At 32.1% G+C, this 26,875-nt stretch overlaps 7 protein-coding genes across 7 annotated transcripts; 2 read left to right on the top strand and 5 right to left on the bottom strand.

The window, feature by feature from the left end:
* Positions 1 to 579: 579 nt before the first annotated feature.
* On the bottom strand, positions 580 to 3,068 carry PolA2 (DNA polymerase alpha subunit B). Its single transcript, XM_015934433.3, has 6 exons — positions 2,882 to 3,068; positions 2,536 to 2,792; positions 2,230 to 2,441; positions 1,208 to 2,176; positions 949 to 1,138; positions 580 to 857 (listed from the first exon to the last, which is right to left on the bottom strand). The coding sequence occupies exons 1-6, from the start codon at positions 2,985 to 2,987 to the stop codon at positions 717 to 719; spliced, it is 1,875 nt and encodes a 624-aa protein (XP_015789919.1). The 5' UTR covers positions 2,988 to 3,068; the 3' UTR covers positions 580 to 716.
* LOC107366797 (chromobox protein homolog 3) lies at positions 2,983 to 4,075 on the bottom strand. The gene has a single exon (XM_015934435.3). It carries the CDS (start codon positions 3,878 to 3,880, stop codon positions 3,380 to 3,382), a length of 501 nt encoding a protein of 166 aa, XP_015789921.2. The 5' UTR covers positions 3,881 to 4,075; the 3' UTR covers positions 2,983 to 3,379.
* A 44-nt stretch (positions 4,076 to 4,119) lies between these two features.
* Naam (Nicotinamide amidase) lies at positions 4,120 to 5,264 on the bottom strand. The gene has a single exon (XM_015934434.3). The coding sequence runs from the start codon at positions 5,262 to 5,264 to the stop codon at positions 4,245 to 4,247; it is 1,020 nt and encodes a 339-aa protein (XP_015789920.2). The 3' UTR covers positions 4,120 to 4,244.
* Positions 4,120 to 8,312, bottom strand: LOC107366794 (uncharacterized). The gene is made up of 4 exons (XM_015934432.3): positions 8,027 to 8,312; positions 6,305 to 7,921; positions 6,122 to 6,236; positions 4,120 to 6,016 (listed from the first exon to the last, which is right to left on the bottom strand). Exons 1-4 carry the CDS (start codon positions 8,239 to 8,241, stop codon positions 5,912 to 5,914), a joined length of 2,052 nt encoding a protein of 683 aa, XP_015789918.1. The 5' UTR covers positions 8,242 to 8,312; the 3' UTR covers positions 4,120 to 5,911.
* A 3,540-nt stretch (positions 8,313 to 11,852) lies between these two features.
* Positions 11,853 to 13,295, bottom strand: LOC107366800 (sterol 3-beta-glucosyltransferase-like). Its single transcript, NM_001323146.1, is given in 2 exon segments — positions 11,853 to 13,176; positions 13,249 to 13,295. Coding segments are annotated over 2 exon segments (1,371 nt in total).
* Positions 13,296 to 14,837: 1,542 nt separating this feature from the next.
* Snx27 (sorting nexin 27) lies at positions 14,838 to 18,991 on the top strand. Its single transcript, XM_015934436.3, has 9 exons — positions 14,838 to 15,138; positions 15,256 to 15,638; positions 15,781 to 15,883; positions 15,956 to 16,348; positions 16,429 to 16,770; positions 16,864 to 16,953; positions 17,024 to 17,173; positions 17,238 to 17,366; positions 17,437 to 18,991. The coding sequence occupies exons 2-9, from the start codon at positions 15,406 to 15,408 to the stop codon at positions 17,500 to 17,502; spliced, it is 1,506 nt and encodes a 501-aa protein (XP_015789922.1). The 5' UTR covers positions 14,838 to 15,138; positions 15,256 to 15,405; the 3' UTR covers positions 17,503 to 18,991.
* Positions 18,992 to 20,680: 1,689 nt separating this feature from the next.
* Positions 20,681 to 21,746, top strand: LOC107366741 (uncharacterized). The gene is made up of 2 exons (XM_015934371.3): positions 20,681 to 21,240; positions 21,349 to 21,746. Exons 1-2 carry the CDS (start codon positions 20,755 to 20,757, stop codon positions 21,433 to 21,435), a joined length of 573 nt encoding a protein of 190 aa, XP_015789857.1. The 5' UTR covers positions 20,681 to 20,754; the 3' UTR covers positions 21,436 to 21,746.
* The last annotated feature ends 5,129 nt before the right edge of the window (positions 21,747 to 26,875 follow it).

Here is a 26,875-nt window from a genome sequence, read left to right as displayed (position 1 = left end):
TCTCTGTTGGTACTTGAATTTGAAAGGGTTCCTAAAAATAAATGTTGCCCTAATACAATTCAAATCATGAGGCAAACATGACCTAACCATCTAAATTGTAATCAAGAGTTGTAGTAGCCAAGGGACTGAAGTGTGTTTGTTTGCTAACTCAATCCATTTTAATGTTCCATCTTTTTCTTCTAATCCATTCATAATCATTGACTGGTATTGTAAACTGGCAAGTTTGCCCTAATTATTTTCATCAACAAGCAGGGTTATAATTTCAAATTTCATGGCAGATAAAAGATGAGACAGAAATATATACTTTACATTAGCTATAATCGACTATGGCAATTTGATTTAAGAGTCACATTTTATTGATTACCACCTATCGAAAGAGACCACACAACAGAAACGAAGCGAAAATGGGTGCTAATCGTTCATACTTTGGATCTAATCCTCCGAAGTTTATTTACCTGCCGAATGTCTATTAACCATTAATGGAGTAATTTTTGCTCATTCGGAGGACAAAAATTATCCAATGAACCGGTATGATTGTAATTTTGGAAAAATTTTACTACTTTTTTGACGAATAAAAAATTATCTTTCTCAATACTTGAATTTAATTATGTTTAAAAGAGTTTGCTTACTCATTGCTGTAGACATAAAAATGTTAAAATTGACACATCACAATTATTAAATTTATAGAAAATGGAATATCATGAAAACAATATGATTTAAAGTTTTATGATTTGAGCACTGATTGATGATTCAATGCTTGTTGAAACTCCTTGATTCGCAGCGGGGAAAACTTGAATTCGACCGATGGTATTTTTTCTGATTCTTTCTGGATTGACAAAGACACAACCTTCAATAGACTGCAAATAAAAAGAAACATAAAAAAAAGGATTAGTGATTAGAAATGTAAAAGTTTCGGGTTGCATTGAAGAAAAATAGCAAATGATTTACATGAATGAAATTACGAAGCGTTGATGGTAAAATTATTATATGCGGTGTTTTCATAAATCGGCAATATTCAATTTTGGGAACCTCTAGTGTCACTTCATCAGCTGTTGGGTAAAGAGGATAAAAATTGTGCTGAGCCACGATGTGTCTAAGGATACGTTTAATACGATTTCCAGATTCGGTTGTTTTTCGACTGAAATGAAAAATCACGAAATGGTTAAAAAATGAACGGAAGAAATCTCTAATGGATGATTGAACTAACCTTTCCAATAAATGTTTAGTCAAATGAAAAATGATATCAACAGAGGACAATCCAATAATTAAACCATTTATGTCGATAACAGATGGACAGGGGTAAAGCTCGATGTTGGTCCAGAACCCATTATATGGCGGAGTTGGAAATAAAGGTAAAGTGTGCCACTCTTTAGGTGAAGATATTACTATGACTCTAGTTCCAGTTTCCACAACTTTCTCACTAATCAAACACATAGCGTCATTAAATAAGGAGAGAGAAAAGAAGTCAAACATACTCGATGTCATCTCGACAATCGGTCCAAATAAAATGAGAACATCAGGACGATAGCTTGAGACGTATTCAAGTAGATTTTTGAGCAACGAAAAATCATCAGTGTTAGGGGTATTGAAAGGCCCTGAAGCAGTGACAATGTTAATAGGATGAGTAAAGGTGGGAGCTGGTGGAAAAGGTCTAATTAAATAGGACATATCATGGATTTCTTGGACCCGAATAATTTCTTTTGTCACAGCCTCGCCAACAATCTCGACAAATTGACCAGGAAAAATGGAAAAATCTTTTACATGAGTAAGATCGAGTTGAAAGCGGACTTTACATTCACTATCGTCATGTAGAAAAACAAGTTTCTCATCAAACTCATCTTTTGCGTCCATTCGAAGTTTACCAAAAAATGCTGCTTCTCCAGGCTCAGCATTAACGAAAGTGCTTATGACACGGTCTCGGTCGGCACTTAAAAATAGGGGCCTCAACTCATTATGTATTGCATCCATTGCTCGAACATTCTTCATTATACTACAATCCATGAATTTTTCTTCTGCTAATAAATTTCTATTATGATCGAATGGTGTTATGTTGAGCTTTCGATCCTTTTTTAAGGCCAACCATGCTTTGAAAGGGATAACTTGTCCAAATTCACAAATGACTTCTCTTTTGTACAATTCGTCATCTTCATCAACTTTGAATTCACGTTTGCTTTCTCTATAAAGAAAAACTTTTAGTTTTGGTTTCAAGATGCATGAGAAATAACTTACACAAGATTTTCTGGTTCATCAGAACGCTCTATTTTTATATATCTGGCTTGAAATTTTTCTGTGTTTATTTCTGCTTTACCATTTTCTATGTGATCAATGGATATATCTTCATGCATGGGCTCATCGACCGGCTCTGTTTTTATCTTTACAGGTTCCGATTTTGATTCACCAGATTTCTCCTCTAAATCAGTTTTTGCATCTTCACTGCCATTCTATGAGAAGAAAAGTAAAGAACATGAGACTAGTAACGCATTTTAAACCAAGAATTTGTATTAACACACAGTAAATACTACCACCTAACCTTACCTCTTTCTTTATATTGCCGAGAGACACATAAGTTTCCAATATATCATATTCAATCTTAGGTTTGATCTTGGGAATATATTTAGCCTTGGTAGCACTATGGTGAGTGGCTTTAATCCTACTCTGGTGAATCCTTGCTTCGAGCTCCTCAGCAACAACAGCATCTAATTTTTCAACTCCGGGGTTTTTGTTTGTGTATGATAACCATTGAGCATAAAGATCGGCAGGCGTAAGATTATACTCTACACTCACTTTTTTCACTATATAAACAGTTAAAAGATGAATAAATTAATCAAAAATCCATACCAAAAAGTCGAAGACATGTAAAAATGTTTATGATATTACTTACATTTTTCCACAACATCTTCATTGGCAATGTAGACACCAGCTTCAATGAATTCATTAAGAATCTCAGCAGAATCAACGAGATTTATTGAAGAAAAATCTTCATCCATTTTTGAAACAATTTAATGATTAATTAAAAGGCCAAAACAAAGATACAAATATTATTGATGCAAGTTGAAACACTATTGAAAGAAAAACAACACAAGACATAAAATTGGCGGGTAAAACAGATGATAAAGGAAAGTTGTCTTCTGACTCAGGAGTCCTGACAACACACACTTTTCAAATCTTGTATTTTACAAAATAGCGTTTTTAACAAGAAATGAAGGTGTTTTTTTGGTAACTTATTTTATTATAATTGCTTGATATTAATACATTTGGTAGACTCTTTGACACAATTAAGTGATAATGCACGTTGGAATTAAATTGAAAAAAATATAAAAATGAGAATACAATAAATTTGGATATGAATATGAGAATAAACAATGAACCGTTAGTGTGTTCAATCAACCAAGGAAGAAATTCTTTCATAAAATTCAATCACCAATTGAGGATAACCTTCTCTCATGATTACAGCAGAGATCCATTCTAAATCAGTTTCCTTCTTCCACTGTACGAGATACTCTAGATCGTCTGATGCATCTTTTCTGATGTCCCAAATTTTGACAGGAACATCTTTGAGCACAATGGGACTTTTAGCTTCTTTGGACATATTTTCAAATTGAGATGTTGACAATTCAAATTCGTACAACAGATCACTTGTTATATTGCTTGTGTCTTCCCAAGAATTGTAACTGTCAGGATATCCTTGCCACTTCAACAGGTATTCCACTTTTCCTTCAAACACTCGTCGACCAAGGATCTCCTCAACTGAATAAAATTTGTCGGTTTGTTTTTTTGTAGTTGCTTTCACTTTAGAAGATGTTTTCACTTTTTTTATCCTTTTTTGCTTGTAAAATCCATATTGAAGGCAATCTTTCAACACTTTGCGGCGATTTGACATAACTTTAGCTCATATGTTAGGAATTTAAAACGGTGACATAAAAACAAATCATTCAATGCTTTCTGCCAATTATGCTTTTTAAAAAAAAGTTCTCATGGTAACGAGAGTCATGGAGCATCAAAATTAATCGCGCACAACTTTTGGGATAAAGCTAACAAGCTTAAGCTTTTAAGCCAACAAGATATACATTTATTTGAACAAAGATTAGACTTGAATTTTGTAAAATTTACTAAAAGAAGTAATTTAATAAAAAATAGTTTATTTTGCGGACTGACAAGCTAGAAAAATAATACATTTTGTGGTTTGTGCTTATTTTAAAAATAGTGGGGTATCAATTTTCAATCGTCAATTTCAAATTGGCAATTTAATTTTTAATAAAGACGCTTGGAGGTAATTTTTTAAATAATTCGTACGCCCTTTTCCATGATTTTATTTTATCGCGAATCGTTTTATCAGCTTCTGTTGAAGTAACGATCAAACAACCATTTTCCTCCAATTCTTTCCGGGCTTGCTGCACTTCGGACTCTTTTGTTCCTTCACAACAATCCTCGACCAATAATGTGCGATAATTTAATGATAAAGCATCCAAAGCAGTGTGATAAACACAAATATCATACGCTAAGCCACAAATGTAAACATCAGTTATCCCTTTAGTTTTCAGCTTGTAATCTAGATCAGTCCATTCGATAGCTTCATTATCCTTGAAACCAGAATAGCTGTCCACATCTGGATTGGTACCTTTATAAATTTTCATTGAGTTCGGAGCTATCTTTAAATCTTCATGCAATTGAGCTCCCCATGAATCTTTAACGCAGTGAGAAGGATAAACGACTTGCTCCAAGAGTTGACCGTTAATGTTAAAGGTTACTTTATCGAAAGGTTGGATAGTTTTTTGAGCGTCTTTTTCAATTTTACTGCCATTTATTTGAGTGATTTGTCGCAAATGTGCACAATCGGCAAACGAAATATGACCAGGTGGATGCCAGTCAAGAGTATAAACTACCACTTCAAATGGAATTGTATCAATCATTGAATTTATGAGTGGAATAATCTGCGCACAGGATTGTTCTTTTTTCGATGAAAGATTATCCAATGCAAGGGAACCTGAGATGAAATCGTTTTGAACATCAACTATCAAAAAAGCTGTTTTTGAATCCAATACCAATGACAGCCAATTAGTCCACATATGCTCGAGGTCTTTTCTAGCCATTATGCCATGCGAGGTCGGACTAAAAGCTCGAAATACTTCTTTCGTTTCTGAATCAACAAAACCTGTAAATAAATCGTTAATCAGCTTGTCAAATTCATTACTGTACAAACCATCTTTGTTAGATAATTTTTGCAACAACTTGTCTTTAAATAAATTTTCATTGTTGGAAGTCATATTTTCACCAATTGACAATAAACTGATAGTAAATTCAATGTAACAAAATATGTTAGAACACTTCTAAACAAGGGAATCAGATACTACAAACAGGATGAAACAATGATGATTCAAGACGAAGAGATATTACAAAACACCGAAAAAACTTCTGCTTATAAATATTGAATCAATATTATTGATGATCTAGGTTCCAAATTTCTCAATATTTCCCAAAACATTTAACAATCGATTACTATGCGATTTATCGAAAATAAATAAAATAAAAGACTAGATTCTCGAATCTGGAAAATTAATATCATGAATTTTGAATTATTTCAGAGACGCAAGAATAAAGATTTAGCAGTATAAGTGTTGCTACTAAAAGAAAGTCGATAGCATCATATAAAAATTTTATATGAGATTTATCGTTAACTTTGAGAGTAACAAAACATTTTTAATAAAATCTCGAGCATTGCATTTAAATTATACACATTGTCTATCGACATATTTAATTGACCTATCAGTAAGAATATAACGGACGACTAAGTTATTTCAAAGGGCGTTTTGTAACATTGTTATTCTGTGTAAAGTTACAAAAATACACACTCTTCAATTTACAGAAAATTTGAAATCAATTCTTATTTATGCCTACTTTGCCTTTCTAAACGTCATTTGGGAAGTTCGATGTATTTTGATTTAGCGTTTTCTATTTCTCGATTCAAAATTGATATCTTTTGTTTTTCATTGAGATCTTTCCAGTTTCTTTTATCAATCTGTAAAGAAAGGAGAATAATACAGATTAGTTAAATTGTTATGAATTTTGTTGAAAAAATCACACTTTACAATAAATGTAATATTCAATTAGTCGGTAAACTTACGATTATTGGAATGAATCCGTGGTGTCTAATCATTGATAATTTGAAATCATATTTTCCTCTCATAATTAATGGTTCATGACAAAAATGAGACTCATCGATCGGGAATAGAACAAAACTAGAATCAAATAAAAACATATGAATTAGTGAGGATAAAATACTGTGAACGATGTTCGTTTTACTTACACATGAAAATTATTTAGTTCTTGGACTAAGTCATTTAAAACGGCAACATTATTTCTACCTCGACTCTGAAATTTGTGTAAATTGCCATTCTTATCCACTAAAAATACATAATTTAACAAAACGCATGTTGATGTCCAAACTCTTCTAGAATAAAGTGAACGATCTCTAAACACGTTTGCCAATAACTCATCTAAATAATCATCACTATTATCCGGTCTATCAAGAAATATCGAAGATTTACGAGCTCGCTTCGCCAAATTGTCTAAGGATTTTTTAATTAGCTGCCCTTCTATATTCAGTTTGGATTCCTCTTTGGATAAACCTGCATAAATATGCAAATATGATCTACATAAACTCCTCTGAAGGTTCATCTTTTCAAGTAATCCATCGAATTCAGGACAGAAACTTTGTAGATGAGAATAATCGTTCATAATCATCAAATATGAAAGTAATTGAAATTTATCTATCTGACTGAGGCAAGTTATTTTTGCCGGATCCAATAAAAGCTTTGAGAAGTTGTTCCATTGATCTTTCTTTGTTTCAAAAAATCTTGATTCACTGAACAATTTAACCAAGTTTGTCGGATTATGTTCTGGGTCAGACAAATAATCATCCGGGTGATCTGTGATCCAGGTACAATAACTTTGCATCAGGTCAGCAGGATAATATCGGTTAAAACCGAAGAAATCCAGACATTTACTGAATTTTTTGGGTTCCAAGTATTTTTGGTTTCTTTTCACTAATTTTTTAAGCGCTTGAAAAAAAGATTGATTGTATGGCAATTTCATAAATTGAGGCGATTCAACCATACGATCAAGAAAAAATTCTTTGACATAAGTGTCCATCTGAAAATTATTTTCGTAAAACTGGTCTTGGATTACTTGGAAACATTTGTTGTAGATCGTGTCTAAATCTTTCGATTCGATCCGTCCAAATCGTCGATATGGAGATGACAATTGAACCAATAAAGCCCACGCCAAGCCATAGTCGATAGACTCGGTGAAAACAGTTATATTTTTTATCAAACCATTGAGGATAGGCATAGAACTTGATTTGGTCAGCAAGATACGAGACAATTGAGAAATCTCAGTAACATTCTGGAAATCATAATGAAAATTTTCTACTTTTTTCTCAACTACATTAATAATTTCCTCTCTTAGCAGGCGCCATTCTTTGGACTTTTCAGATGATTTCATCCTAAAACCACTTTGTTTCCAAAGCCAGATTAAGTTGGTGACTTCAAAGTCCTTTAAACGACAACGAATTTCATGTAGAGTTGTGGTAGTTAATTTATGATCATCAGAAAGCTTTTGGCTTAATATAATGGCAACCAGAGATAATAAATTTGCATCAGCTAAGACATTTACGTTAACCAAGACTAGTTTTGTTAAAAAGTCAATCTGCTTTAGAGTCAATTTTTTGTGATTCTTTTCTCTAGGATCAGTTAAGTGACTCAACCGAGAAATGAAAACACCACTGTTGATTCGGCCAACATAATCGATATTGTCATAGATTAATTCGAAAAGCTTGTCCAGCCTAGTGGTTTTAGAAAGATTCTTTTTTAATTCTTCAGCCTTGAGACGATATTGATCAGCAAAACGTGAATAAGCAGGTTGCCTAAAAGAAAAGAAACAAGTAAAAGCATAAACGATGAGATTGGGAATTATAATCTTTAACTAGAATTTAAAGGCTATAGATTCGACAATAAAGTGTAAAACTTACGGTAAATTTTCATCTACTTCACGATTACAATATTGTCTGGTCTTCGAAATTATGGTAAGTTTATTAAAATTGGATGAACGGTCGACATTTCTGGTTGAAATTTGAGCAAGAGAGGGAAGATACGCATTAGGCACTGATAGACGAAAACTGCGGTGACATAATTTGCACGTTAGTGGACTAGTTACAGATTTAATCGAAAAACGAGAAACGAGCATGATTAACCAATAATACAAAAAATTAAAACCAAATTTATAATAAATGTGATGAACTTGTTACACATGTTGTTTACATTTTATAAAATATCGGATCTAAGATCAGATACATAAGGATACTATGGATTCAGTGAATCTTACGAATCTGGGAAGAAACTTGGAATTAGTAAAATAAATATTAATTTGATTGCTTTAGACAAAAACAAGACTTAAGATCTCCGCTGAACTGGTGCCGAAACTTCCTATAAGGTCTTTTAACTATTATTAATAATTCTATTCGAGTCTCAATGAAATAACATGCTGAAACATTGAGATTGTTACTAGAAAGACACAATTGTTGCTTTTATGCACAAATTGACAAACGCTGAAACAAAAATGGGCAAAACCGGGTGAAAATTAACTTCCTACAAATTTAAATTTAGGGAATCAAAAACTGAATCCATTAGAACGGTTCAAAAACTTCTCAGATCAATATTCTTTGAGGAAATCGAGTTCAAAGTTGAAACTTCGATCGCTTTTTATACAATAATGGAAGCAGATTTCTTGATGAAACTTGATTGTGCAGATGTTATTTTTGATGGTGAACCAGAAAATGGACTTAATTTAAGAAATAAAATATCAGATTTTCTTTAAAACAGATAAGTTCGATTTTCCCGTAAACCGAAATTTTTTGGTGACCGTGTAATTTAGAGATCTGAAACTTATGATTCATCCATAAAAATGAGTTGGTCAAACGATGGACTGAACGATTCTTTCAATTCATCTATAGTTTTCTCGATTTTAGTCATTGATCGGAAAACTTTGAACCTCGATATTTCGAGAATGGTGATACCTAAAATCATCATTCTATGACCTAAAATTAGATTGCATCATGGACTAAAACATATTAAACTATTGTATTATTCAAGATCCGTCCAAAAAAGTTATAGCATTTTATTGCATATGTTGTCAAATTGAAAATTCATTCGTAAAGTTAAATGGTTACTCAAACAAAAACCTAGTTTGTTGAAAGGATATTTATTATTCAAAATTTTCAGTCACATTACATTATTGTTCATTATAAAATGTATTGTTTGAGCAAGAAATGATGATTGTGGATGTCACCATTCTCGAAATATCGAGGTTCAAAGTTTTCCGATCAATGACTAAAATCGAGAAAACTATAGATGAATTGAAAGAATCGTTCAGTCCATCGTTTGACCAACTCATTTTTATGGATGAATCATAAGTTTCAGATCTCTAAATTACACGGTCACCAAAAAATTTCGGTTTACGGGAAAATCGAACTTATCTGTTTTAAAGAAAATCTGATATTTTATTTCTTAAATTAAGTCCATTTTCTGGTTCACCATCAAAAATAACATCTGCACAATCAAGTTTCATCAAAAAATCTGCTTCCGTTATCGTACAAACAGCGATCAAAGTTTCAACTTCGAAATCGATTTTCTCGAAGAATATTGATCTGACAAGTTTTTGATCTGTACTAATGGATACAGTTTCTAATTCCCTACAAACTAACCGAGTTTAAATTTGCAAAAAGTTAATTATTGTCTGTTTTTGCCCATTTTACTTTCAGGGTTTTGTCAGTTTGTGCATAAAAGCAACAATTGTTGCTATTTGTGTCTTTTTAGCAACAAAACCCAATGTTTTAACATAATAATGTATTAAGACTGTAAGAAAAATGGGCAAAAACGGGTGAAAGTTAACTTTTTGCAAATTTTTATTCTGATAATTTGTAGAGAATTAAAAACTAAATCCATTAGTATGGTTCGAAAGCTTCTCCGATCTATATTTTTCGAGAAAATAGGGTTCGAAGTTGAAACTTTGATCGCTTTTTATGCATTAACGGAAGTAGGTGCATTAGTGAAACTCATTTTGCAGATGTTATTTTTGATGGTGAACCAGAAAATGGACTTATTTTTAGAAATAAAATATCACATTTTCTGTAAAACAGATAAGTTCGATTTTCACTTAAACCGATCTTTTTCTATGGCCGTGTGATTTAGAGATCTGAAACTTATGATTCATCCATAAAAATTAGTTGGTCAAACGATGGACTGAACGATTTTTTCAATTGATGAACAGTTTTCTCGATATCGGCTATGGATCGGAAAACTTTGAACCTCGATATTTCGAGAATGGTAGCACCCACAATCAACATTTTTTGCACAAACAATACATTTTATAATGAACATTAATTTGGTATAACACAAATTTTTCAATAATGAATATCCTTTCAACAATCAAGGTTTGTGTTTGAGTAACTATTCAACTTTACGAATAAATTTTCAATTTGACAACATATGCAATGCAATGCTATTACGGTTTTTGACGGATCTTGAATAATACAATAGTTTAATATGTTTTAGTCCATAATAAAATGTATTGTTTGGTCATAGAATGATGATTGTAGGTGCCACCATTCTCGAAATATCGAGGTTCAAAGTTTTCCGATTTATGGCCAAAATCGAGAAAACTGTTGATGAATTGAACAAATCGTTGAGTCCATGGTGTCTCTAACTAATTTTTATGGATGAATCACAAGTTTAAGATCTCTAAATTACACGGTCACTAAAAAAGTGCGGTTTAAGTGAAAATCGAACTTATCTGTTTTAAAGAAAATGTGAAATTTTATTTCTAAAAATAAGTTCATTTTCTAATTCAGCATCAAAAATAACATCTGCACATCGACGTTTCATCAAGAAATCTGCTTCTGTTGTTGTACAAAAAGCGATCGAAGTTTCAACTTTGAACTCGATTTCCTCGAAGAATATTTATCTGAGAAGTTTTTGATCTGTACTAATGGATTCAGTTTTCAATTCCCTACAAACTAACAGAATTTATATTTACAAGAAGACAATTTTTACCCGTTTTCGCCCATTTTACTTTCAATGTTTTGTCAACTTGTTTCAATTTGTGCATAAAAGCATCAATTGTTGCTATTTGTGTCTTTTTAGTAACAAACGTATTGTATTAACCCATTATATCATTGAGACTTGAATGAAATTATTAATATTAGCTTTAAGACCTTTAAGAAAGTTTCGGCATCAGTTCAGCAAAGATCTTGGGCCTGCTAAGTCCTTTAAAAGTCCAATTTCTCTGCGAAAATGTTCATTTCAAGTACTTCTTAGGACCTTTTACAATGGATCTAATGTTTGGTACCTAGATTTGATTTAACTTGAACGAAATGCTTACAGAAATTTGCATACACGAATAATATGCTCCTTGACAAAATGTGCTGCCATGATCGTACAAAAGGCGATTGAAGTTTCAACTTTAAAGTCGATTTTCTCGAAAAATATGGACCCGAGAAACTTTTAAATTACCCAAATTGACTAAGTCTTCTATTCCCTACAAACTAACAGACTCTAAATTTGCAACAAGTTAATTTTAACCGTTCTTGCCCATTTTATTTTTAGTGTTTTGTCAATTTTATGCATAAATGCAGCAATTGTTGCTTATTTGTGTCTTTTATAATACTAACAACCTCAATGTATGAGATATGCTTATAAGATATCAATTAAAAATATATAAAGTTTTTAAAATAATGAAGGGATTTGATCTTTATTAACTTATTTCTTCAATTTTACAAACTTTAGTTTCTGAAGCAAGCTTCAATTTGACTGTACAAGATCAGAATTTTTATTTTTTGCATCTTTTTGATACTCTTCTAGAAAGCTTTCAATTTTCTTGACAGCATTTCCTCTGCTTTTTGTTGATTTCATAGAATCAGATATTTTGGCTATCTTTTCAGCAAATTCGATGTTGGATAATGTTTCCTCGATAGTTTTTAGCAATTTTGTCTCATCCAAATCACAAAGGTTAATTCGAGATCCAATTCCACAATCGACAGCTCTTTGGGCATTATCAAGTTGATCCATGAAAAACGGAACCACAATCAAAGGTTTTCCTGCATGAATTGTCTCTAAAAACGTATTGTTTCCTCCATGTGTTATAACCAAGTCAACAGCTTCAAGGATAGCGAGTTGATTGACATAATTTTCACCCCACATGTTTGGTGCCAACTCAAGTTCGTCTCCTTTAGGCCCTTTGGAAATGATGAAACGATTAGGAGATTTTGATAGGATTTTAATGAAAGTTTTCATCAAATTTATTTGAACAGAGCCTATTGAACCAAGCGAAAAGAAAATCAGCTTTCCTGGTAAAGACTTCAGGGATTCTGGAATATTGAATGGCTCATTATTTTCTGGTCGACGAATAACGCGATCAATACGCATCCATTTATCTGATCTTATTGGACCGATCTCATGGTAATCCAGAAGGTCAGGATAGTGATAAAAACCAAGATGTTCAGGTTCAGCATACAACCAATTTTCAATCCGTGAATCTTGAATAGTAGGGAAAGGCACCTCATACGATTTCCACCAGGAATATATTTTTTCACGCATAACACTAGAAGCTTTGGCAAACGACATTCTGAATTGATCCCAGAGTTTTTTGTCACCCTTCACAGAAAATCCTGACCATGCTGGTGGTCCATTTGGATAAAGAGCGACCGGGTTCATTGAGAGGAGTAATGCGCAAGGAATAGTTGCCCGATGAAAAAGTGGATAATTCATCACGAAATCACCAATAAACATATCGAAATTTTTTTCATTTTGTTTGAGAATAGCTTCCAAGGCACGGTTTCCACGATCATAAACATCAACTCTTGAGCCAAAAAAATTAATCTCATCTGGTGTCCAATTGTCAAAAATTGAACCAGCATCTACACTAAATTTATGCAACAGTCCATCAAACCATTTAACGATGGCAGAAGAATCAATGTTTTCAAAGATTGTCTCATCAAAAGAAATAAATTTGAAGTTTCGTGAATCGGCAAGTTTTTTGTAATGTTGACGATGAGCAAAGGTTACTTCATGTCCATGTAAAGCTAGGATTTCACCGAAAGCCAAAATACAGTTGATGTGCCCAAATCTATGTGCAATAGATATTCATTATTAATATAATTGATAGATAATTAGTAAACTGATGAAATTAAATACTTACGCATCAATACTTGAAATAAGGAAACGGTATCTTGGTTTACTTGTCATCTTTTTGAAAGCAATTAAAGCGTACAGAAGTAGCACTGAGAGCAACTTCACACAATTGAAACCACACCAGAATCATTTATTACTGAACACAATTGCTTCACATTACGATATGATAAGATGTTTAATAATTGCTTAATACGAATATAATGATAATTAAATCGTATTAAACTTAGTGTTTTTATGATTTAATAAAACAAAGCGAATCAATCTTACAACCGTCTCTAGGTAGGTTTTTGATAAAGTCCATTCAAAATCACCAGATCAGTTCTTTACCATTTTCGTCACATTTTCATCGCATAATACCATTGACTTGGATTTATTGCCACCTTTTCCCCATGAAATAGAGTCCTTCAAACTTACTTTCTGTTGTTATCAATGAGGAAAACTTTGAGCACATTAAAGAAAAACTTTGATCGATCATAAGTCTAATAATCGTTCAAGTTGAACCGTTCAACACTTGTAAAGATTTTTGTATTTTTTTCATAAAAGACAAATCGATACTATCGATTGAACAATCAAATTCAATTTGACTCAATAAGACCTGATCCTCATCGGATCTGAATTTGAGAATCAGATATCTAAATAAATTTTTAAAGCTGTCATGAAGTAAATTCTGGTTGATTATAAATGCTTAACAATTATAAGAAAACAATTACCAAGATTTCCAAATATTTAAGTCGTTGCCTATTTAACTCAAAACTGTGATTCCCAAATTTTGGCCAGTTTAATCATGTGCTTCAATCATTATTTCTTTATAGTGATTGTCTCATTTTGAATTTCAATCCATCTATTTGACGGTTTCTAATCAACAGATTTTAAATATTCATGGATAATCAACCTTTTAAAAACCATGGTTTGAATTGTAGAATGCATTGTTGGTTGCTAGGTATCAGGTATTGCGATAAATCATTCATCTAGAATCTAGGTAACAATTTTATTTGGTCAACACACTTTTATGCTTATCAATATCTCTATATTGACTTGTGAAGAAACTGAAACTCTACTAATTAACACTAATTTATACAAGTTAATGATAGAAGTATGGCTCGAAGAAACCAAGTTATTTGGTAAATGCTGCTAATCGCAATCGTGATCATCGTTATCATGATTCTTTTTAACAACTGAAAGAAGGCGTTGTTGTTATCATCTATGGAAATAGGTTGCAAGGTATAAACATTGGCAAATAAAATGACACAAAACACCTTCCAGAGAAACCACAGTTGAATCACACAGACAGAAAGAGTGAGTAATATACAGTCTTTGGAATCAGCTGGAAAGTTATAGATAGAGATTCCAATATTTAAACAATCAGTATTACTAACTGTAATAACCGGAGATAAAAACTGAATTTTGATTAGAAATTAATTGAAAGTTTATACATCATGAAATGTGTTTGAATGTCTAGTTATTTTTTTAACTTTTCCTTTCCTTTTTACTCTCTCTCTTCCTCACATCTCTACTTCTCTTTCTCTCTTTCTCCTTCTCTCTTCACTCCCCTCTGTCTGCAAGTGCCCCCTGCATCATAGACAATCAGTCAGCCTTTAAAAATTCTTCTGGTTCCTAACTTGTAAATACATCTCTGTATCTCTTTTTGTTAATTAATCACATTGCTGATAAACAATTTATCTTTGGTTCATCCCCTGTATCAGCATTATTGAAACCTTATTCTTGACCAAATTTTATCATCGCTATGATGACCAGTTGTTGACTTCCATAAAACTCGTTCAATCGCCATGTCCTTGTAATTGCAAATTTTCTTTCCCTGTTCTCTAACATCCATTCTTAAAGTGTTTCCTCATTTTAAAATTAATCTTTCACTGTGACAATCCATTTTTATTCACCGGTAAGATAATTTTTCTATTAATTAACACATCTACATTTATTTATTGTGACCCTTGGCAATTAATTTTTTTCTCCTCTCTCATTTTCTTATATTTAACCCAACCTTCTTTTTTTAAAGCTAAAGGCATTTGTATTGTTTACATAGGTAGTGATCAATAGTTATGCTGAACGTATCTAGATAAGAGTTGAAGGATTTATTGATCTCTCTTAATGGATAGTGGTTTACATTGAATAAACTTTACCTGTAGTTACAACAAAGGTTTACAACATGAGTGACACAAGCTCTGAAAAAGATACCTTTATTGCTGGTCCACGAGTTGTTACCATTCACAAAATTGATTCGGGATTTGGTTTCAATGTAAGAGGACAAGTTAGTGAAGGCGGACCATTGCGTAGTATTAACGGTGAGCTGTATGCACCATTGCAACATGTTTCAGCAATTTTGGAAGGTGGGGCGGCTGAGAAAGCGGGTGTTCGTAAAGGTGATCGTATTCTAGAAGTGTAAGTGAATTGCAGTTTTTATTTTCTCTTTCACATGACTTTCAATCATTTTACTTTTGAAATTTTCATTGACCTCGGTATTATGCCTTATTTCCTCTTTTGCATCATTATTTAACTATAATTTATCATAATTATTTTTCAGGAATGGTGTTAACGTTGAAGGAGCGACTCACAAAAGAGTTGTCGACCTCATCAAATCAGGTGGTGATACATTGACATTGACAGTCATCTCTGTTACTCCGAGGGTATGTCATTGGCTTCGATTCAAACATCATGTTTTTTAACATTTTGTCAATTCTTTATACTCACCTAATCAGGAAGCTGAGAAACTGGATCCAGGAGATGATGTTTCTGCCTTTACCTATTACGATTACAGCGAGAAGAGATCATTACCCATATCTATACCCGATTACAACTACATTGAGCGAAATGGCCATAAATTTGTTGTGTTCAACATTTACATGGCTGGAAGACATTTGTGCTCAAGAAGATATCGGGAATTTTCAAATCTGCACAATAGCTTAAGAAAAGAATTTCAAGATTTCCAATTTCCTAAATTACCTGGTAAATGGCCATTTGCTTTATCTGACCAACAACTTGACGCTCGAAGACGAGGGTTAGAGCAATATTTAGAAAAGGTTTGCGCTGTACGAGTTATCGCTGAAAGTGATCTTATGCAAGAATTTCTTACCGATTTTGATGATGAACGAGTAAGTACTTTTATAATTTGAAAATTTAAGATTTTGATTTTTCAATTAATCTAATAAATTTATTTATCGTTTCTTTATAGGAAGGAAATATTGCTATGGTTGATCTAAAGATACTGCTTCCCGATAGATCAACCATCGTTGTAACAGTACGCAAGAATAGTACAGCAGCTCATGTACTCAAATCTGTGATTGAAAAGATTAATTTATCACCCAAAGTATCACCTTACTTTGATTTATTTGAGATTGTCGAATATGGTTTTGAACGAAAACTTCAGTCTAATGAATTTCCTCATAATTTGTACATTCAAAATTATTCAACCGCAACGTCTACATGTCTTGCAGTTAGAAAATGGCTTTTTTCAATTGATAAAGAAATCGAGCTGAGTGAAGACCCATTAGCCGAAAGTTACTTCTACTGGCAGGTAAATCACTCTTGCTTTTCAAAATATTTTGATTTGTTGATTGATTGATCAATTTCTTAATCTCGTTCTTTTACATTTTTTTCTCCAATAAAGGCTGTAGATGATGTCAACAAAGGACAAATCAAACCTGGTAATCAATTATACGAATTAAAAGCATTGCAAGATTATACTAAAAGAAAAGAGGTACATTATTTTTTACTATTCCTAATTATTTCAACCTTTGTAATTAATTTCTTTATTCTTTTTCGTTTAGTATCTCGCTCTAGCACGACAACTTGAAGGTTATGGTGAAATTTCTTTTCCATATTGTATATGTGATGCCCGTAAAGTTGGTCATGTAATTGCTTCAATTAGTTTTAACAGTCTTAAACTTCAAGCTTGTAAAGAGGATGGCACAGCTGAGGTTTGTATTTTCATTTTTTGATCGATTACATATATTAAATTTAATTATAAATTTCTTTTAATAGACGCAAGTCATTGAGTTTACATGGGATCATATTAAATCATGGGAGATAGACGAAGAAGGACTATTTTTTGCTTTTCAATATTGCCGACCAGATAAAAAGCCTCGGCTAATAAGGATACAGACACCTTATGTATGTTAAGAAAAATTAACTTTTTATAGCATTTCTTAATTTTTATTCTCTTATTTATTTTTTCTTGTAGTTTGTTTTCATGTATGACTGCTTTCAAAGGATCCATGAAGAACTTAATGCATTATCTAGTGAATGATATCGATTTGTGTTTTAAATTACCTGCTTAAAATCAACATCTTCTACTGCATATCCCCAAAACTAGCCAACTATTGGACGGAAAATCAACAAAATAATCAACTTCAAAAGTGCAATGTGAATACAAGTAATCAGGGCAAATTTTTATGTGAAGGCGAGTGCCATACTTGAATCTAATAAAACACCAAGAAAAGATGCGGAGTTCATCTATCTTCACCCTTTCATCTTTAATCTAACTTCTACGAATGTCCAATTGAACCCGGTCTATTTCATGTTTATGCACAAGTTTTTCTCAATTTTCTCAGAAAACTCCCCATATTTATCTATATTTTTGCCCTAATTTAATTATCATTCCTTTTCTTAGTTTCCTTTCCATACAATTTTTTCGCCTTTTTCTTTTTTGTTCAACTTTACACATCTTTAAACGTCTACAAGCAAAAAACGAGTCTTGGAACTGTTATTGATCAATCAACATATCCAAGATAATGTTTTATCTGCACATTTTTCTCCATCCAACAAAGCAAAGATTCACTTTTCTATGGTTTTACTCAACGTTACTCAGAACAGAAAATCTCCTTCGCCAATCTACTCCATTATTCTGTTATCACTATCAGATGAAATTCACGATTATATCCAATGTGATTATATACAGTGCGTGTGTATCTATGTATGGTATATGTATATACACTCTCCCACACACACACACATTATTATTTGCCTGTAGGCAAATCTATTCGCCAATCGTCAAACAAAAATGCTAAATTAACAATCCTAAGAGTCTCATAATTTGGTTAAACTAAGAAAATTCAAAATATTACTCACCTTCCAACATACTCAAAAAATATCTATGAGCAAGACAGTTTTTACCTAATTTTTTTTGCTGATTTGAATCTGTTTCAATTCTTCTTTTTTCTACGTCTCTTTCATTATTTACTTTTTATCCCTTTCATTCTCTTTCTTTTATAACTTTCCCTATTCATTTTCACTGTTAAACAGATAATCTTAAACAATTGTTCGTCTATCAAAGGCCATATTTTCTTGGGATTGGAACTACGCAAAGCAAAATATCAAGCAACAGGATTAAAGATAGCACCAAAAGACATGAAAAATATTAAATTATGTAACATCTTATGAAATAATATATTCTTCGTCAAAGGTCTAATCAATTCCATGAGAAGCCTTACCCGGTGATAAACTGTTGTCTCTTGTATTATTTTATGTTGCTCATCCTTTTTGTTTTTATGTTTTGATGATTAACATCACCTCTGCCCTTTATTTTAGAAATATAAATGTTTTAAAAGGATAACAAACTGGTTCAATCAATTTTGTTTATAATTTGAAAGATGAAATCCTTTCAATCAAATGATTGAGTGATTATTGTAATTGAGAACCAAGAAACTAAATGAGAAGCACACAATTATGTTTTTTGCTGATTTTAATCAATTGTAAAAGTTTTTATTTTCATCTGAACATAAATTCTTTATGCCTAATGTTACGTGTCTAATATTTCCTTGATTACTGACTACAGAGACTAATCAAACTCTAAGAATCTCATTTGATTTACAAGATATTTCGGCTAACTTTTCAAACAGTCCAAAATGGAAGTAGAAAGAGTCAGTGTCAAGTTCATAGGAAATGGAAGCTTTAGGCTTTAGATAATCAATTGTCAAGCAAGAATTAACCAAAAACGAGTCGAAATATGTGACAATAAATACTCAAAGACAATAACTGTTATATTCACTTTCTTTCTTTAAAATAATTGAAATATTGCAAATTTTTTTGACTGAAGACAAAACCAGAAAACAATAAAGAATAAGGTGAATCGATATTAAATATGTTTCTGAAAGCTGGCATGTAAGTGATCTTAGAAAGATCCTGACAAAACCCGAAAATATAATTTTCCATATTGCTATGATGGATCTTTTTGGTTGAGACTCTTTGATTTGCCCATTTGATCAGCTACGGTCATTAAGTGGATAAACTATTGAAAGCTAATAAGAGTTGAAATCTTTCTGTACTAAAATTTCATACTCTTCAATAATTGAAAATTGTCACTACAAAAGATTCCTTGTTTGTGAAGAGGAGCATGAAACGAGCCCATGAAAACAACCATTATTTTTGTGGCCTTTCAATAACAACATTCAAAATTTTTCTCAGCTTCACTCTTGAATTTAGTTCAAGCAAAGATGATTATTTACCGTGAGATATCAAAATTTATTCAGGGCGAAACATATGAACTACAATAAAAGGGTTTACACATAATTCACAAATCAGCAGCTCAGTAACAAGATAATAAATCACAAATAAAAAGTGTCTTGATACTTTTCAACATATACATTTAAGAAACATGATTTGATCTTGGTCCGAAAAAGTTGATATGTGATCTAATGCACAGGGGTAAAGTTCCAGAGTACTCATATCAGAGTACCAGAATACTAATGTTTGACTCATGTAAAATCATATTGGTTATAATTGGTAGAAAACATGATTTGCTCTAGAGTTTCACCTTTTTTTTCAATAGAATTCACGATTTAAGTTACTTTCGCTAAGTGCATTATTATAACATCTCGTCGACTCACAGCTAAATCAGTGAAATTACAACAGCGTAGCAAATTAACTTGTATTTGATATTTTCTGTCGAGTTTATATGAACTCCAAATCATTTATTATATATCTTGATTTTATCATCTTTTACCTTGGATTGATAATCAAACAAAGTATGCTAACCAGCAACCAACTCAATCAGTTTACTATTACATACAATTGTTAACGAATCAGAAACATTAAAAATGAGACTACAATCATTCGAAAAAATTCCACTAAAATGTCTTCTGTTTATTAATTACAATACATCTCAAAATATATTATTATACATTGAACATTATATACCATATGATCGTGATTAGCTGATTATCAATCAAAATGGTTAAAAATCAGAGTTAATCTTTTTGTTTCATTGTCAAGGTTTTAAAAAAGTCAACTAGTTATGATATAAAATTACTCAATAAAATGAATCAATGTAAAACAATGCAAAATAATTCTCTCGTAATCTTTCTAAGTTAATCAGAGGCGTTAATTGTCATTTTAGTTGCACCACGTGCTCATTAAATCTATTGAATCGTACATTGATCAGAAGTATATTAACCAAAGTAACCATCGAACAAAAATCATTCAGTTTTTCATTTCAATCCTTTTGCTTTTCCTAATTCTGTTCCTTTGCTAAGCATTCCTCCATTTTAAATTAATATTTACAATGTTGTTTTTTACTTTGTTGGTGATGACTTTAACCATTTCAAGTGATTTGGTTGAAGCAAAGAAGTCAAAATTCAAGACAACATGGCGAGATTGTGGTTCAGACGATGCCATTGTTAGGTTCCGCAATATTGGTTTAGAGGATGTAGTCAGAATTGGTAAAACAACTCCAGTCAAAGTATCGCTCAATGCTACACAATCCGCTGAAGTTCCCGCCGATTCACAAGTTAACATTAAAATTAAAAAGATATTGAACATCTTTGGAAATAAGTTACCAGTTGTTGTCCCTTGTATCAATGGTATTGGTTCTTGCGAAGCTAGCCTTTGTGACATTTTCAAAATCCATAAAAAACTTGTTTGCACAATCCTCGAGGCCGCTGGTCACGATTGTAATTGTCCTTCAGCCCCAGGTGTTTACAATGCAGCAGATATTAACTACCAGCTTCCCTTCACCCTTATTCCAACAGCTATACTATCCCTTGGAAATGTAAGTAAACCGATAAAATTTGAGCAAACGAATCTTGCCAATAGTCTCTGCAAATTTTCAAACATATGTCGATTGATCAATTGTAATTTCAATTATTTTCCTTTGCAGGGTGATTATACTTTGGACATGGAGATTACCCACAATAACAAGCAAATTGCTTGTCTTGCAATGACTGTCGTCGTGAAATTCGTCTAAGACCAAAGGCCGGTAAACAGCGTTAAGATGGAGTGGAATGACATTGAAAGCAGATTAAATGACAACATCCAATGTTGGGCTGAGTTGACATCAGCACTATTTATTATAGACAGCAAGGTACAGCCGTTCAGGCAAAGCTTTATGAGAAATTGGCTCAATTGTTGACCATTCACTGAATACTGATTAGGTTTGTTAAAATTGTTGATATTGTTAAAATTATTTTCATTATTTTGTAATTTTTTAGAAAAAGATTAACATGGTTGCATGGAATGCAACAGCTGAAATAAAGTTGAAAGTTTTCCAAAATAAAACATATTCTCATTCCCTCGCTATCTTTCAACAACCAAAAATGTTTGACTATTGATCAGTAACACGTATGATAACGCCATTGAAAACAAAGAATAGAAATGTCCAAACGAATGTGACTTTCTTCCTGAGATTATAATCTTTGATTCCTTTCCACATCTTTTTGTGTTCCTTAGTTCTTGTGAGGAAAAACGAGCCAGGCTGAGCAGAAAAGAAACCTGAAGATAGAGAAGAAGAGAGGAGGAGGTTAAAAGAAAAAGAAAAACGATGAGAATGAAGTTTATGTCGAGGAAGAGTCGATGATAAAGAGACAGAGCGCAGCTTCTGAAACCAAAAGCATCCTTAGAGACAGAGAAATGTGCAAAAGATGGTTAACAGGGGTATAATTTGAATTGAAACCAAGTTAGTTGCAGTAAACTTACTTTTTGTATAAATAAAGTGAAGATAGATACAGAATAGGATGATGAAGGAGAAGAGATGACGAGAAGAGAGAAAAGAGGAGAGATCATCAACATTATCTTATTGAGTGCATCCTTATGCAAATCCGTAAACTTCAGAGATCATCATCCCAGCCAAGATTGCCAGCGTTTTCATCATCACCAACACCAACACCAACAACAAAAACAAAGAAAAAAATTCATCTAAAAAGAAGAAGATAAAATATAAAAACAAACCTATTGAATATCCAAGTGAATCTGGTTGTCTTTGATCGGTTCCATACACTTTGTTTATTATGGTTTATTTAACAGCCGCCCCAAGTCATCATCTTACACCACAAACTTTACAGCTACCCGGTGGTGTTTCTGGTAGCATAACAACATTGAGTTCGCTAAATGCCATTAACTGTAAAAATCGTTCACCAATGAGTTCATCAAAAGAAAGTTTTTATTTAACCGTTTTGTGTTGCTACAAATGTGTCATCTTATGCATTTTTGCCATATATGCTACCATCTATGATTATGATTATGTAGGATCGGGTTGTATCATTGGACTTTTTGCTTGTATTTTATTCCTACAAGGATTAAAGAAAGAATTGATTCCCATTTTAAGATTATTTCAAATTGCTTTTGTCATCTTATGTGCATATTTTACTGTTAATTTCCTTATTGAATTAGTTCGTGTTTGTATGGGTGAACCAGATATTCGTTACATTGTTTTCCCTGTTTGGCTTCTACTCATTGTTCCAACCGTTTTAACTGTTTATTTCCTACAAGGACACATTGATTATGTAGCTGAAACCTTACCTGATTTTCCTGAAGATGTTTGATTAAGCCAGGACATTTACTTAAATTACTACATTGATATAGCCAAAAAGCAACAGCCATCGCGTCCACAACATCAAATGCCTTAGCAGTTTGTACATTTTTACATGGAGTCTTTCAACCCAGATGATTGAAACAATGCATTTTTTCGCATTGCCTTTCTTTTTTTGGTCATGGATACAGTTAATTCAATACAACCAATCTACCCAATCTGTGATTTAATTCTAACCCTAAAGTGGATTACAATTGAAGGATTTGATACGAGATGAGACTATAAGAGAATCAAAAAGTTAATCCGAGAACGAGCTTCTTTTACATAATCTTTCAACATGATCATCTTCATTCATCATTAGTTTGACTTTCGTGTGTGTTTTTTTTAATATTTTAATTGTAAAAGACACTTGGCATCAGCAATTGTCACATTTGATCACTATTGATAAAATTATCAAGATGTTGATTATGCTCAGATGATTCGTTGGGTTAACAATACACCAAACTTAAACACAAATCACTTGTGCCTATTTTATTGTTGTCAATCAATAGATTGACTAATAAGATAATAAAATCTTGTGTTAAAATGAATTCCAGTTCAATTAATTCATTGAAATTCGTGGGGTTCATAAGCAAAAGAAACAAAAGATTTCCTTTAACCGTGCGCCAACCTATCTTGGATACATTCAACAAAAAGGATCCTTAATCAACACTGCTCTTAAAATAGACCAATCTAGTTGTTAACTGTAACCAAAATTAAAATCAAATTTTCAAGAGATGAGCCTAGAAGATGAAGAAGTCAGAAGCAATCAGAAAGTTCTAAGTGATCAAACATGACAGATTCCATCAGCTAGTTGTCACACATGAGTCAATGTTTTGCGATTTTTTGCCAGTCCGTGACAATCAATATAATCAATCAAATTACTTGTAAAAAGGGGTGAAAACAAAGCTACAGAAATTAACAATTATCATTAACAAGTGATAAATCTTTGTAGCAAAATGATATTCTCAAAGAAATGACAATTTAAGCTCATAGATCAATATTGAATCAACAAGTTGAAGGAAACCTTGACTTTGATGATTTCAATGAAAAAATTTCAACATTTAGCTGTTTGATTGATTTGCATCTCATTAAGATTAATTGAGCTTAAATGAAAACCTACCGAGAATATTCTGAGAATTCTGAGCAAATGTATTCAAAAATGTAATTTGTGTTGATCATTATTATCTTTAAATTGGACTCAGGTTGGAATCTCTTTAATCATTCAAATGCAGTTGAATAGAGAGAGAGAATAATATTTTGTAATTTTTTCTTGGCAAACTTGATATTAGCTAACAATTAAAGATGTTGGTTAAATAAGTTGAAAAAGCATCTTAAAATAGAGTTCAGCATTTTTGCTCATTTGATTAATTAATGGTTCAACATTTGGAAACAAGTTAACATTGTTGATTAGGCCTTTAAAATTGCAAATCATTTCTCCTTTTACCATTAGATTTACTTTATACTTGGAAACTGATCAATAATTTGAACAATCAACAATGATATTAAAGTAGCAAACTATTTTTGATTCGGTTAAGAGTTGCATTTAAATTTGCATTATGAAAAAAAGGAACAAGATTCAACTTGATTTTGTTGACAGGAAAAGTTGAACAAGAAAACTATTTGACTTTTTGGAAAGGAGTCAGAATGTTGAACTAACATTATTATCACCGTCAACAATCAAACGTTTGAAATGGTTAAGGGAACAGCAATCAATATATCACTAAAACTAGACCAAAACGAGGTATAAATAAATTTCCCTATGAATTGAGTGTTTGTTGAAAGCGTAAAGTTTTCACTGCAAAACAAAATAGAAACCAGAAAACGTGAAAGATTATAAAAATGGCAGAAATTCAAAGTGATGAGACAATTTGGAGGTTTCGCTATTAGTAAATGGTAAATTGCAAGAAATTTATGATTCCTAAAATCTGTATCACTAAATATTTCTTTCAATATCAATCAATGCTGAAACATCATGTATTTGCGGAAACACAAAGTATTGAGATTGTTGCTCTTTAATACAGAAAAACAAAAAATTTAGATCAACAGATTGATTACAATATTATTGGGTTAGTTGGGTTAAAATAAATAAACATAGGCACATGATTGACTTGATTGGTTTGTACAGACTCATCTAATTTAAGTTCAAATTGAAAGGTTCAATTAATTAGAGTTTCAGTGATAATTGAGATGAAAAAATCAAAAATAAAAGTAAAAGATCAACAAAATAAGAAGTAAACAAGTTTACAAGATTCGTTTGAATCGAGATGGTGAAGTTGAAAAGGGTGATGCTAGATGTTAACTAAAGAGTTGAATAAAAGTGAAACAAAATTTAAACTCCAACATTTAGGTGATTATTAGATTTATTTCATTAAATTTAGTTGTAATTCAATTATTAAGAATTGTTAATTATTATGTGAAACTAGCACACAAAATTAACCTAAACATAACCTCAGTCCTATTTTTTAAACACCCAAAGTGAGCGGTGTAAACCTTCTGAGTAAATTTTCGAGGCATACAATGAAAATGGCACCAAGTTTAAATGCTAATTGTTCTGATTCTTTTGACGAATCGATGTGGATTAGAAATTTTTATTGGTGTAAATGAAAGAGAATAAGATTTGGAAAGATGTGAGTGAGTTTCGCTCATTTTGATTGAATATTTCATCTGAAAAAGTGGCCTTTTTTGAAAATTCATTCAAAATGAACTCACTCACATTATTCTTTGGATTGGTTCGATTCTAAATTTGGTTCAAGGGAAATTTTGGAAACTCTTTCTTCCCTCTTTCTGCCATCTTCTTATGCTCATCCTCGGCATCTTCCTTCGTCTTCTCCTTCGTTTGCCTTCTTACTTTGTACTCTTTTTTTGAACCAGCAAAATGTTCCATATTATTCGATAAGTTTACTTGTTCCTCATCAAACCATCTTAATGAAAATATCCAATTGAACGTGGATCGCCCAAATTAATTGTACATCTATTTTTGATCATCAACACCCAAGTTGTTGGATAGTTTCTTGTGCAGCTTTTTTATACTTAATTGTCCAATAATTGTGTTCATCATCTTGACAGTTACAATGGGATCAACACCACCAACGTTAACACAACCACCAACAGTTACTTCCAAAATTGTTGACACCAAAGAGGAGGCTTTGGCCAAGATAATAACATTTCTCAAAATTTTTTCCTTTTATAAGTTAGTTATGTTGACTTTTGTCGCCGTTTACTGTTTAATTGATGATCAGAAAATCATCGCAACTTTAGCCATTGTTTCTCTTTTCTCTCACATTCTTTACGCTAAAGGGTTACAAGAAAGATGGATTGTCATTCTGAGGTCGTATCAGGTCTTTTATCTTATATTTGCCACTTTGATGACCACTCTAGTAATTGTTGATGCACTTGCATTGATCCGTGGTGTTTCTGGACGTTATATACGCTTCTTTTTCTGGATAAGCTTGGTTTTGCCAACATTGCCATCGATTTACATCATCAACCAATTGATTAATATTCTCTATGCGATTGCTGCATCCGAAAATAATGTAATTTCAGTAGTTTCACCAAGTTGAACGTTATCATCATCATTATATTTACCATCTTAAACTTGTTGATCTATTTAATTATCCTTTTGTTTTAAAAATAACATTATTAAAAACTGTTCACTGTTATTGGCAACTGTGTCTTGACTTTTTTCCCTCATTTTGATTTGAAGCATCTCTTTGAGGCTTCGTTTTTGCTGGATAAAAAGTTATGAGTAAAATGAATAAAAATAATTCATGTTAATATTTATCCAGAATACAATTGTTTACTAATTAAGTTTAAGTAACTGAATACAAATATTCCAGTC

This window comes from Tetranychus urticae, chromosome 2 (assembly GCF_039701765.1).
Source record: "Tetranychus urticae isolate SD_2017Ah chromosome 2, NJAU_TeUrti_SD_1.0, whole genome shotgun sequence".
NCBI classification, from domain to species: Eukaryota; Metazoa; Arthropoda; class Arachnida; order Trombidiformes; family Tetranychidae; genus Tetranychus; species Tetranychus urticae.
This window is presented reverse-complemented; position numbering and strand designations above follow the sequence as displayed.